Genomic DNA, 14,120 nt, shown 5'->3' with positions numbered 1-14,120 from the left:
AAGTCCTAACAGCAAAATCCTTCTTTTGACATAACGAAGCTATTTCAATTTTCAGAATCGGATTTCGGCCCCGATATCAAAATGTCAACCCCTCGGTCAAACTTTTTAAAAATTTATTTTGCGCCATTTCAAGCCAAATTTCTCTACGGACCTCCAAATAATTTTTCGGACACGCTCCTAAGTCCATAATCACCATACAGAGCTATTGACATCATCAAAATTCCATTCCGGAGTCGTCTTCACACAGTTCCGACTACGGTAAAAATTCTAAGACTTAAGCTTCCATCTCAGGGACTAAGTGTCCCAAATCTCTCCGAATCATCCGTAAATCAAACTCGACCGCACACGCGGGTCATAATACATATTGCGAGGCTGCTCAAGACCTTAAGTCACTGAACGAAGCGTAAATTTTTAAAACGACAAGTCGGATCGTTACAGTACCCCTAATCTCTACACTTGGCAAGGTTCAAATAACTTTTGCTCCAATTAGCGTACGTAGCCGGCAAAGAAAATAAAATAACATAGTATTTGAAAGCTGTCTATTTGTAAATCCAAGAATCCAACAACAAAAGGACTAAGAAAGCAAAAATAACAAAAAAGACAGTACGTACTTTTAGATTTAATCGATGTTGCAGGTTCAAAATATACTCAATTAGAAAAAGTTAACATATAAAACACTCAATATTGGGACTCGTTTTAGAGAGTATAAAAGGACCATTAGATTAAAGAAGGGATATGTTAGAAAGGCTTTGAGTTTAGGAAAATGTCTAATTATCCTCAGTATAACCTTGATGAAAAACCTTCCTCTTCATCAAAAATACCATTGATTACATTAGGTGCAAGGGTGGTAACTCTAGCTACTCTTCTGGTATCATGGGGTGTGTTGCAGACTAGTGAAGTGACTTTTGACAATGGAGCTAGACTTACCTACGATTATTATCGCTCATACAGGTATATTCCCCCTCTCGTCACGATGACTGTTTTAAAATTCAAATATTTCATTGAGCGGTGGGTAGAATTCTTTTCAAATAATTTAACTATATGATGGAGTGTTGTAAGTAGTAGAGCGGCCTTCTGCCGCGATCCACTAATTAAATTTAGTCATTTGTCGCTCGGATTAAAAAAGAGAAAATGATCCTCTATAGTCCCTCAAAATTTTAACGGCTCATATTTTTCTTCATTGATCCGAAATGTCCCTCCGATCCAAGCATATTATATTTAATAGCCCGAAATATCTATTTTGTATATTTTTTATATAGTGATAGTTTATTTTGTATATTTTTTATATAGTGATAGTCTATTTTGTATATTTTTTATATAGTGACACTCTATTGTATATAAATTGTACAGTGACCGTCTATTTTGTATAGTGACATCTATTTTGTATATTTTTTATATAGTGACAGTCTTTTTTGTATATATTGTATAGTGACATTTATTTTGTATGTTTTTTGTATAGTGACAGTCTATTTAGTATATAAATTGTATAGTGATAGTCTATTTTTTTGTATAGTGACAATCTTTGTATATATTTTTTGTATAGTGACAAATCTTTTTGTATATTGAATGACTACACATTTATAAAATCAGTCATTACATAATTGATGTGATGCATCTTACTGTAATTTTTAATTATTTATAGTCTGTTAGTGTATCTAGGAATTGTAACAAATGGAGTATACTCCATGGATCCTATGTTTGAACTTACGTAGTATTATATAAGTAAAATTTTCAGTTTCTAATTAAAAAAAAAAAAAAAGAAGGAGTACACTTCACAATTCTTAAAAAGAAAGATGCAAAACAAGCAAAAACAGAATATTGATTTTTATTTTTTTTGGCAACTAAAAATTTTCATCATCAATGGAGTAATGTACAGTAAAACATCCCGTCATGTATAGCGAAATTTTCTTCTTTTTTTTTTTTTTTTCTGTGTAACCATATCTTGACTAAAAATAAAATTTATTAAGTGCATGTAATATCAATCTTACTACGGGAACTATCAAATTGAGAAAGTAAAGACTAATATTTATGATGGGTTATAATTGGATGGTGGAGTTGGACGTAGCAAAAAGGCAGAATGAAAAAGATAAGGTGGGTTAGCGAATATTTTGTTGTAGCTAATGCAATAAGTTTTTGACTATAACTTGCAATCAAATATAATGGGCTAGCGGTTGTCTTAAGTTTGCCGAATGGTCAATTATGTCAGAACCTCAAAAAAAAAAAGTTCCCTCTCCCATCGATGTTATAGTATTAAAGTAAGGATATTTGAAACTATTTGAGGACGTATCATTAAATGTATAATACATATTATATTTTTTTATAGTATAGCAATTAGACAAGTACTTACTAGAATGATTCTTCTTTTTTCTTTTTCTTTTGCAGCTATACGCTTTTTGCTGTGATAGCAGGAGCTGTCTACAATCTATTGCACATTCCTTTTGCAATATATTTCCTCATAAGAAAGAAGCGATTGATAAACCACAAGGTTTTTCGCCAGATTGAACTCTATGGCGACAAGGTTAACAACAATTTCCACTAATTTCGTTCATCTATATAGCTATCAAGAAATAAGAAAATGAAAAGTGAGTCTTATTCATGTTCTCCTAAAAGACTTAATTTATATATATGGATAGCATAAAGATTTTTTAGACCTTTAGCGTATTTATATATATACTACAAGTATCGTATTGATTTTAAATTAATTTCTTGAAATTCATGCAGATTATCTTCGGCATAGTAGCAACAGGAGCTGGTACAGCATTAGGTGCAACAATGGATCTACAGAAAATTGTTTACAACGACGATAACTCAAAATATCATGACTTCTTGAACTTGATGTACATCCCATCTGCATTTGTTTGGGCTGGATTTGTGACTTGTGGAATATCTTCTATATTATCATCTTTGAGTTTCCATAAAGAGTGAATGAACAAGAATATTATGGAAACAAAATGCTTCCCCTATTTGTAGAGACAATTCTAGTTTTAAATAATGTAGTGTATCCATTTTTACATGTTTGTTGCTATGCAGGTATTGCCATTTCATTTTTGTTATTATCAGCAATTTCTTTTAGTTAGTTACTGATATAGTTTTTGTACAGTACGACATCCAAAATAACGAAGAGATGTGTATATTCTATAGCCCAAGGAATCTATAATCAGGGAAAATATGAATATATACCCCCTTTGTCCCAATGTTTGTCGCACACCTCAAATTTTTAAGAGTCAAACTTTTTAATTTTGACCGTGAATTTGGATATAGAATCATTAAGTTTTTTGAAGTAAATAAATTACATATTTGAAAACTGCCTATAAAGTACTCTAAGTTACGATAGTTATTAATTCAAAATATATAAAGGATATATGAAAAATTTACGATAAAAAAATACGATAAAAAAAAATTACGATCATTTTGACTCTCGAAATTAGAACTCTGCCCGTAAATTGGGACATAGGGGTAGCTTTTTAGGTACGGTCAAGACTCAAGTGTTTGTACACGTGGGTAAGTAGATATCAACATATATATCTTTTCTTCACTTGTGTCATTTTCTGCATTCATCCTAATAACTTTTATCTCCATTAGCTGAAAAAATGTTGGTTAATTTATCAGTCAAGGATTAAATTATATACACTAATAATATAATTATCTTTTTTTGCATCATCAAAGTTAGCTTAATATGTCATAACAGGTTATTTACTTGGTTAACTAAAAATTGTCATTTTATTAACCTGAACATGACATTTAAGTTCTAACTGTTAAACATAACTTAAACTAGTCATTCAATTGGATTTTTAAAAAAAATGGATAAAGGACATATTTGGACGTGGCGATGTCCCCGATATTATTTGTGAGAAGAAAGGAGGAGGTAGGATGTGATCTTTCTAATAAGAGCTTATATAATGCATCCAAAGAGGTATGGCCTAGTGATTAATAGAATAGGTCAGAGAATTTGAGGTCTTATGTTCAAATCTAATGGACACAAAAATACTAGATGATTTCTTTATCGATAGCTGTGTTGGTATGAGATAGTAGATAACTCTTGAAATTAATCGAGCCAGGTGAAAGAAATATTTATATAAATGATGAAAGACAAAACTAAAATGACTGGAAAAACAGACAAGTAAACTATATAGTCCGCGCAAAAGCTATTGAGTACGTTAGCTTGTGATCCAGATCGGTCATTGTATCTATAAATATTTGACTGTAAACTTAGTTATTATTGTCTATTAACTTGACATTACTATAGGAGCCTATAAATTTTAAAATCCCAGCTAGATCCGCCTATTTAGATAAGCTTTAAATGGATATCCTAATATATAATTGGTGGAGATCCCATCTGTTTACATAGAACTTGTACATGACAAACAAGATATATATATCTAGAAGATTATGACAACTATTCTCAATTTCTCATTACTTAGTTTTTTTATTTCAACAAAACATGCAATAGTATGAAATGGAGTAGTATTATAACTCCCATATCCATAAACCAGTTCTTCCTACTCAAATAGTAGTAAATGCATAAATAGTTCTGACATATATTAACTACTATTTCAAAAGAACTTTTGCTTATAGATTAGCTAAGGCAGTGAAGGAAATTGTAGGATATCTTGCTCACACTTACTACAAAGGAATATATCTGGAATAGCTTCTTGGTTTGGGATATTAACACAACGAGTGTGTTGCCAAACTTCACAAATATCACAACAAACCATCCTTTCACCATCTTCGTCTTTTGTCCCACAAAGGCAATCCACAACAATATTATCCTTAATTCCTTCAAATATCCCTATATTATTATGATCAATATTGGACATAACCCCTCCTAAAACAATCTTGTTTCCAGGTTTCATCACATTAAAAAACAATTCTGTACCAATAATAGGACTCAAATTGTTAATTGATCTTATGGCAAAGTTCCTTAGTCCCCAATAGATATTCCCAAATGTTCTTTCCACTTCAATCATTAGCTCATCAAATGTGACATCTTTTCTTAATATGAAGCACTCAAATGGGGTCATTACTTTTTCTTCAACCCCAAATCCATTCTTGGTTACCAACATAATTGCACAATAAATCTTTGATTTATCAACTTCAATTCTTGAATCGGACTCCCCTTTATATTCCTTGAGGAAGTATTTCGCGTCCAAGATTATTCGAGAAGTTGTTGGGATTGCAGCAAAGATGCCTGTGTAATTAGGCATTCCCTTGATCTCTTTTAGGATATTCTTGTACAAGAAATATATGTCCTTCATAAGTTGAACCCATGTAATTTTGTATTGTTGATTCCCTTTTGAGTCATTAACCCAAAAACCTTGATCATGCTTAGGGAATGCTTTAGATATGTCCTCTAAACAATATTCCAAAACTTTGGTTACTGGATTTAAGCATCGACGAACTAAATACTTCCCAACAATATGATTTCCCAATGACTTGAGCACGAAATCTAGTAATCCAGTGTCACCAATGTAAGCACGAGCAGCATCACGAACCTCTTGCCTAGAAATCCACCGCGATTCAGCTCTTTTTAGGGCTTCCACAACAACCCTAATAGCCATCTCAACGCGTTTAGGTGACCATCTACATGTGTTATCTACCAATAGCCCAGGGTAACACGAGCTAAGGTTACTTTCTTTTGGAATTCGCGATTTGAGCTCCAGCATGAAATGAAAGGTGTCACAAAGTGTGACTAATGTGTGACCTGATAACATTTGGTACCTTGATAACACTGTTAATATCTCATGATTATTTATGTGATGTGCTAATAAGGCTAATGGCATGTTTTGTATGGCATTGATTGCACTTTGATATGTTTCTTGAGTTACTCCAAAGCTTCCACGGCCAAATCTATAGCCCCAATGTCCAAACCATGGCTCACCATAGGCCACTGTGTTGAGTAGCCTTAGATCCATGCCTTTCTTCTGTGAGATATCCCTTAAGCTCACTTTCCTTCAAAATAAATAAAATATTAGAAAAATTATTTCTGCATCTGATCTCAAATATTAGTCGTTTTGGTAATTTAAATTTGTTTTAAAAGTTTGACGTTTTAGAAAAATAAGAAATCATTTAGTATTACTGTTTGTTGATTTGTCCTTATTGTATTAATTAAGTGAAACGTTTGAAAAAAGATAAAGAGTAATTTAGACAAATATTTATATGATTAAGACAGAGGAGTGTGTAAAAGCCTTAAAAGACAGATAATATGAATAAGAGAATATCATAAACTTGGAATATTATGTAAAGGTTAAACCTCTTGCTTAATTTATCAGAATATACATCTCTCATAAAATTAGACACAAGCTTTTATTTAGTCGTTGAGAATTGACTCTATCTAAAGATAATTTGAACTTTTACTTGACATCACCCGTATGGACAAAAAAATCTAAATTGTATGTCCCGTCAAATATGTTCGCATAAAATGAAACGGATAACAAACCTTGCACGTAGTCCAATGCAAAGGCGATCCCAGAAGTCCATGATAGAGTGGCCAGGCAAGTCAGAACCAGTCTCCAAACCATTGATACATAGCAAATGCCCAAAACCATTAGAGTGAAACACACCATGCATTATATGACCCTCTAATTCAATCAAATTCGACGACTTACTTCTAATTTCTCCTACTACTGCACCACCATTTGTATTATAAGTGTTTTGGTTACTGCCAGCTCCTTGATTATCATACCTCAAACAAGCTGCTACTGTGTCCTTTGAAGGCAACAGGAAATGGTACTTCTTGTTGCAGATCAGATGGTTTCCCCAGCCTGTGCTACATTTTAATTACTACAACCATGAGAATATAAAAACAACCTACCTAAAATAAGAACACAAGATTACAAAGATCTTCTTCCTTGATGCTAGCAACTCTTTTTTCTCATATTATTTGACATAATTAGGAACTAGTCTAATTACTTTAATACCCTTTGTTATATAAGAATCTTTACAATATAATACCCGAAAAATAATTTATTGGTAACCATCTATAATAATTGAGATTAGCAACCTAAAAAATACGTATTTTGTGGTGAAATTAAAAAATACGTATTCAAATAAGTGTGATTCACTTATTTGTTTTTCCTACGTGTATATATGGGGACAGATCACGTCCATTTTTCACCAGACACAAACCTAACAATGAAGTTACATGTTACGAAGTATTTCTATTCTTAAGTACATTCACTATCGTATCATTTGCAATATACATATATAGTTGACAACATAAAGACTTTTTGCACTATAAGTGTTAGGGCAGAGCCAGCATATCCGTTACAGGTTTGATCGAACCCAATAGTTTTGGTTCAAACCCTATATTTTATCTTGAAAAATTCATTGAATATATACAAATTTTTAATTTAGAATCCAGTAACTTAAAGAGATTAGAATTCCGAACCTATAAAATTCAAATTTTAACTTCGCCTCTTATGAGTATACCTTAACATATTATAGCAGGTTAGCTACTATTTTTTTATCTACTATGTTTTTATCAGGTTAGTCATGATAAATATTTCCTGAATCAAGAAAGTTAAACAAACTGTTACAATATAACTACACAATGATCAAATAAAGTTGAAAAACAAACAGTAGTTCTCAGATATGGAAGTTTGTATATACCTATATATTGACAGTGTTTGCAATGAGGATTGAGGGACAATTCAACTGGTTCTTCAACAACAAACAGGAATATATGCATCGGCGGATGTCGATGAACTTCCAGCTGAAATGACCAGATAGCCATGGCATGATCACCATTTTCTTCTTGCTGTGCAAATTCCAAAAGAAGTTTAACATTTTGTTCAAAGTTACACTCTATGAACTCTGTAGGAAACCCTTGTTCACCAAAAGTCTTGAACTTAAAAACCCTTTGGTCATTTCTCTTCCTTTTCTTTGATCCACTTAGATCTAAATTCGACATCTTAATTTTCTCCTTCATGTACAAACAAAGAGGAACCAAAATAACATGAATTTCAAGAAAATTTAAAGGGAGTTAGTAGTTACCACTTACCAACCTCTCTAGCTAGCTTAGGTTAAAAAAATTAAAGGAAACTAATAAAAAGGATCACATGTACTTTGCCAAAAGGACTAAATTTATAAAAGATTTTTACAAGCCTGTTGATAAGCATGAAATGTTTGTAGAAATTGGAATTGTTGCAAATCTATCGCAGAAAGCAAGAGTTACTTACATGCATGCAATTAAAAAATAAAGCCATGCTTTTGGCCATGACAAATCTTAACCATTTAAATTGCTTTGTGTCCCGGCAAATTCTAAGGTCAGTTGAGGCACGCTGAAAGTTACGTTATTTAGTATGAAAAATAACACAATATTACTGGCCAACTACTTAGCTAAGTCCTTTAATTTTAAGTAAGATTTTAGAGTTTAAACTCTTAATCGAGACATATAATCACTATCAAATTAAACACTTATTGTTCATGCAAAGCAAACCGTGAGGTATATGTTGGAGGTATTATGCGCAATAATAAAGGTGAATGAATCGTTGGATTATAAAATTTATAAATAAAAAAAAGTCCGGTAAAATACTCTTACTGACACTACTAAAAAGATAAGGATTAGCGACAGACAAAATATGTAGCTAAACAGAAAAATCTGTCACTAATTATATTTACCACTAATCAACAACAACTTTTCAAGAAATTATGTTAGCTACAAGCGTTTTAGCGACGAACTTCATAACTAATTTCAGCTTTTTTGGTAGTGTGTATTTTGACGAACCACCTAGGTTATACTTAAAAGAATGGGATAATGTACCAGCTAGACTCTCCTTATGTAATACTTCAATTTAATATCTATAATATTATCTTTTTTATGTAATATGAATAGTGTTCCAAAAAGCTATACATATAATAGTCCTTCTAAGTGAATGAGTTTAATTTGGAGTATGAGTGTTAAAGCATCTTATTTGCACCATGAATTCAGACATAACTTGTTTAATACAAAATAAAATTTATAACCTCAGAACTTTCAAAAAAGGTACTGTAGATAATAAACATTACTGTAACAAAGTATTTAAGAAATCATAAAGGATAAGATAAATTGTTTCACCCTCTAAATAGTTTTGAGATAAAATGTGTCAAAGTATATCCTTCGGACTTCTCTGGAAGGGAAAAAAAAAGAGTTTTACACAGTAGCTGCCCCAAAATAAAATAGAATAAATGTATATTTTTTATATATATTAATGTATCTTTATATATATATATATATATATATATATATATATATATATATATATATATATTTATTTTTTTATTTTTATTTTTATTTTTAATTTTATTTGTTTATATATTTAGCTAACGGCTATAATTATTTTAGGTTGATATGCCAAATGTGCTCAAAGCCCAAAAAAATAGCAGACTATTAAAAACATAATACAAAAGATTAGCATTAATTAATAAATAACAAATATGGCAGTAAAATATTTATACATATAGCGTATTTCATTCAATTCAAATCGGCAAGAATCAAGCTGCTTAAAAAGGCAGTCCTAGTATTTAATATCTTTCCCTATTTTTCTCTCCATTCCATAACATGTTTTATATTTTCATTGGAAACCAATCCATTCCATAACATATTTTTTCCTTTCCATACATGGACCTTTTTATATAATGTAATGTAGCGAAATTATACATCTTTATATTGTGATGAAATAAAATACATATATTTCATGAAAAAAAATATAATGTATGTTTGTGGTATATATATATATATATTATAAATCATGTATTTTTTAGAAAAATTCATGTATATATGCATAGGTTGTTTATACACGTCTTTATATTTAAATATATATCATCGATCCATTTTATAATAGATTTTTTTCCTTTTTATACATGAACCTTTTTATTCAACTTAATCCTAGCAAAATTATATATCCATATATTCTAGTGAAGTAAAATACATATATTTCGTGAAAAATATATAATGTATGTTTGTGGTATATTATAAATCATGTATTTTTTTTAGGAAAAATCATGTATATATGCATATGTTATTTATACACTTATTTATATTTAAATAGATATTATTAATATACCATTTATATTCTGCACTAATATAACGTGCATATTTGTATAAATTATCAGTATATAAACAGTATATGTGACATATTTGTTTTTCCTTCTATATACATATTAGTGGCATGTTATTATTTTAGATTAAATTTTATGTAAGGTATTTTCTAGCAATATACTTTGAATAATATCAATATAGTGTGTGTGTGTGTGTGTGTGTGTGTGTGTATATATATATATATATATATATATATATATATATATATATATATATATATATATATATATATATATATATAAGTTATATATGTGGTATAAATACATATAAAAAATATATATGACATATTGATGGAAATATTTACATTATAAATTATCACAATATAATATACTTAAAATATATTAAAGGTATATTTTGAGTAAAAATAAAATTGTACAGCAAAAAGCTTAAAATTTAAAGAAAATGAAATTCTCATTGTGTAGAGGGAATTATTTTTGAAATATTCTTCTTTTAGAATCTTTTATATATTTGGGTAAGTGTTATTTATGGAAGAGAAAAAAATTATGAAAGACTTGGAAAAGGAAATGTAGTAAAAAGTGTCCACCGCAATCGAAAATATCCAGTAATTTTGACAAGCACATGAAGACCACAACCGTCAATGAGCACCCTAGATGCAGCAGAACCAAAGAAATGCACCTCAAAGACATAGTACCAACGCCAAAACTCCAATTATGGGTGGAAGACAAAGCACTATGAATATCTCGAAGCCCTCATTTGCGGCCACAGTTCATACCAGTCTGGCAAGTACCTCCGACTCTAAGAAGCAAGTGGAAATCAGACATGGAACTCATCTTGGTAAGCCTGCTGTCTTTTTCAGTGATGAGGACTATTTTATGAATTTAGCCGAAGATTGCAAATGGACAATAATAGAGAAATTTACCAAAGGAAGACCAAACATGGAGGAGATGAGAAAACTTTTCATCAGCCAATTCCATCTCAAAGGACCTGTTAAGATTGCATACAAAGATCATAAATGTATTTATATTGATTTCAATAACGAGGACGATTATAATCATATTTATCTTAAGCCATACTTAGTTCTTGGAGGTCACCACATGAAAATACTCAAATGGACTACAGATTTCAAACCGGAAGTTGAAACTTCCATTGTACCTGTTTGGATACTTATACACCAACTGCCTTAGCATCTATTTATATGGGAGATAGTTTCAAGAATGATTTCAGCTGTTGGACATGCAATTGCACCTGACCAAGACACATACTCCAAATCTAGGGGTAATGTGGCTATGGTTAAGGTTGAAATAGATCTTCTTAAGCCTAAATTAAATGAACTTTGGCTAGGTTTTAAAAGGCTCGATGGCAGTGAAGATGGAGAATGGCTTCAGATAGAGTATGAAGATGTCCCAAGTTATTGCAACTATTGCAAACTTCATGGGCATAATGAAATCCAATGTTGGACAAAGGCCAGGGATGAGAGAATTAAGAAACAGATGGAGGAAGTGCAGAGCAATCCTGTAATCATTACTCATGTACCAAATGTTAATAGTGATGGCTTTCAGAATGTGACCAAAAAGAAAGAAAAAAGTTCAGGTAAAAAGACTGTGGGTTTTGTTAATGAGAATATGGTTAACATAAATACAACTCAAAATTCAAAGACAAGTTCTATCCAAAATGTTAGGGAGGCTTCAAACCAAAATGACAGGGAGAAGAACACTTCAGGAACACAAGAGAATAGGGTTCCTTCTTCTTGAGAACAAGGGAACAAAACCGCAGCAAGTATCGCAACAAATAAGGAGATTCAAGAAGAAATAGTGGAAATTATTTATATAAAAGGAGGTCGGATTGGGAATGCAACAAATCAGTGTTCTACACAAAGGTAATTGGGTCCAGTTGAAGTATCAGTGAGGCAACAGGAGCAGAATGCTAAAAGTAGTAAATCCAAATCAATTAGTAATAAGAATCCAGAAGTCCATGCAGTTCAAAAGTCACATGACAAAATTATAATACAAAAGGCATCTCAAACCATCAACCATACGATCCAGACTGATCATCAATCTGTAGGAGATCAGCAACTTACCATGTCACCAACTAGCCAAGATTCCCTTACTATTGTACCAAAATCACCTAGTGAGGAAGGTAACACCACTAGGGTTCATGATCATGGTGAGGAGTTTTCGGATGCATCAAATAAGGGTAAAGAATACTTGTCATCTGGGGAAGAAGATAATGATGACGAATATGAGAGCATAGAGGGAGATACCTCCAGTGATGATCAGGGAAAGGAAATAACTAATATGAGAGCATAGAGGGAGATACCTCCTCTTTCTAATGTCAGAGAAAGAGGAGGGGGGAGACAAAGAGGTAGAGGTAGAGGCATAAATAGCCAAAGTATTCATAATACCAGGGCTCAGGCCAAGTCAGCTAAGACCATTTCATCATCAACTTTCCATGATTAAGTCAATAGTGTGGAACATTAGGGGTGTTAGGACCCTTGGTGCCTTTGAAAGGTTAAAATCACTTAAGTTGTCCAACAAAATTTCTTTTATTGCCTTGTTGGAACCCCTTTCCAACATAAGAAAAATTCAAATATAAGAGAATGCTTTATTCTAAGTTTTATTTTGCTAGTGAAAATAACAAGATTTGGATCTTCTCTGATGAATTTGTAGAATGCGAAGTGGTGGATGAAGATGAACAAGTCATCACTTGTGAGCTAGGAACGCCTGAGGGTATTCAATGCTTGGTGTCAATTGTTTATGCTAAATGCCAACACCAATTGAGACTACCACTATGGGATACTATTAGGGGTATTGCAACTTCTTATTACCTTCCATGGGCAGTAATTGGTGATTTCAAATGTATTACAGATACAGTTGAGAAGAAAGGTGGTCTTCCCCACAAAGCTTATAAAAGTATTCCTTTCTAGAATTGTATGGTAGATCGTTGCCTTACAGATGCTGGTTATAATGGTTCTATATATACTTGGTACAATGGTAGGTCTCCAAAATATATAATCTGGAAGAGATTGGATAGAGCATTACTGAATTATGAATGGCTGGACATATTCCCTAAGACACAAGTGTCACATTTGAGTAGGGTTGGCTTTGATCATTCCCCCTTATTGGTTACCACTGAAAAACAGCATAGGCAAGAAAAAATATACTTCAAATTTTTGAATCTATGGACCGAACATCCTGAGTTCCTAGGGGTGGTAAACAATGCATGGAATAAGGAAGAACAGGGAGGGCCTTTTTGGAGTTTCCATTTGAAGATGAAGAATATTGTTGCAGCTTTGTCTATGTGGCCTAAAGATAAAATATGGGACATCTTTGCCCGGACTAAAGAGCTGGAGAAACAAGTGTTAATATGTGAAGAGAGATGCTTAAACTCCAATACCATTCAAGATGGGGAACAACTAAATAAGAAGAATGTTGAGACGATTAGACACTTGAAGTTAGATGAGTCTTTCTGGAGGCAAAAAGCTGGTTTGAGATGGGTTGCTTAGGGTGATTTCAACACCAAGTTGTTTCATTCCTCTGTCAATAGGAGGAGGAGGAAACTTCTGCTACACAGAATTCAAAAGGGTAATGGATCTTGTGCAATTGGGGAGGAGGAAATTTCTACAAAAGCCACGAAATTCTATCAAAACCTTTTCAAGAAGGCCGATCAAAATATTAACCAAGCAATATTCAATACTATCCTTAAATTGATTGAATAGTCAGATAACAAGGCCTTGATTACTTTACCTACCGAGGAGGAAATTAAAGAAGTGATTTTTTCTTTGTATGTTGATTCATCTCCAGGACCTGATGGCTTCTCTGCTAAGTTCTACCAAACATGTTGGGGTATTATCAAAGGGGACCTTGTTAGGATGATTAGAGCTTTTTTCTCTGAGAATTCCATTCCTAAATCTATCACCCATACATGTCTTGTTCTCCTTCCTAAGATTGATAATCCCAAAATCATGTCTAATCTTAGGCCTATTAATTTAGGAAATATGTCTTGTAAGATTATTTCTAAGCTTCTAAATAACAGACTCTCTCCGTTGCTGCCTAAACTCATCTCTTATAACTAGTTTGGTTTT

General features: G+C 32.1%; 2 protein-coding genes across 2 annotated transcripts; one reads left to right on the top strand and one right to left on the bottom strand.

Moving 5' to 3' along the window:
- The first annotated feature begins 730 nt into the window (after window positions 1–730).
- Window positions 731–3,168, top strand: LOC107808952 (CASP-like protein PIMP1). The gene is made up of 3 exons (XM_016633511.2): window positions 731–951; window positions 2,383–2,518; window positions 2,722–3,168. The coding sequence occupies exons 1-3, from the start codon at window positions 764–766 to the stop codon at window positions 2,923–2,925; spliced, it is 528 nt and encodes a 175-aa protein (XP_016488997.1). The 5' UTR covers window positions 731–763; the 3' UTR covers window positions 2,926–3,168.
- Window positions 3,169–4,479: 1,311 nt separating this feature from the next.
- Window positions 4,480–7,997, bottom strand: LOC107808955 (PHD finger protein MALE STERILITY 1-like). Its single transcript, XM_016633513.2, has 3 exons — window positions 7,609–7,997; window positions 6,437–6,761; window positions 4,480–5,949 (listed from the first exon to the last, which is right to left on the bottom strand). The coding sequence occupies exons 1-3, from the start codon at window positions 7,925–7,927 to the stop codon at window positions 4,581–4,583; spliced, it is 2,013 nt and encodes a 670-aa protein (XP_016488999.2). The 5' UTR covers window positions 7,928–7,997; the 3' UTR covers window positions 4,480–4,580.
- Between the last annotated feature and the right edge of the window lie 6,123 nt (window positions 7,998–14,120).

The sequence above is a fragment of the Nicotiana tabacum genome, chromosome 12 (assembly GCF_000715075.1).
Source record: "Nicotiana tabacum cultivar K326 chromosome 12, ASM71507v2, whole genome shotgun sequence".
Lineage (NCBI taxonomy): Eukaryota > Viridiplantae > Streptophyta > Magnoliopsida > Solanales > Solanaceae > Nicotiana > Nicotiana tabacum.
The sequence above is the reverse complement of the archived record's forward strand: the minus strand, read 5'-3'. Positions and strand labels throughout refer to the sequence as shown.

What these genes read in the sequence shown, in the direction of transcription:
- LOC107808952 (XM_016633511.2), top strand. Translation starts at nt 764, where the DNA reads ATGTCTAATTATCCTCAGTATAACCTTGATGAAAAACCTTCCTCTTCA. An exon ending in GATTATTATCGCTCATACAG is followed by an intron (nt 952 to 2,382) that starts GTATATTCCCCC and finishes TTTCTTTTGCAG; the next exon opens with CTATACGCTTTTTGCTGTGA. An exon ending in TTGAACTCTATGGCGACAAG is followed by an intron (nt 2,519 to 2,721) that starts GTTAACAACAAT and finishes AAATTCATGCAG; the next exon opens with ATTATCTTCGGCATAGTAGC.
- LOC107808955 (XM_016633513.2), bottom strand. Translation starts at nt 7,927, where the DNA reads ATGAAGGAGAAAATTAAGATGTCGAATTTAGATCTAAGTGGATCAAAG. An exon ending in CAAACACTGTCAATATATAG is followed by an intron (nt 6,762 to 7,608) that starts GTATATACAAAC and finishes AATGTAGCACAG; the next exon opens with GCTGGGGAAACCATCTGATC. An exon ending in TGCATTGGACTACGTGCAAG is followed by an intron (nt 5,950 to 6,436) that starts GTTTGTTATCCG and finishes TTTATTTTGAAG; the next exon opens with GAAAGTGAGCTTAAGGGATA.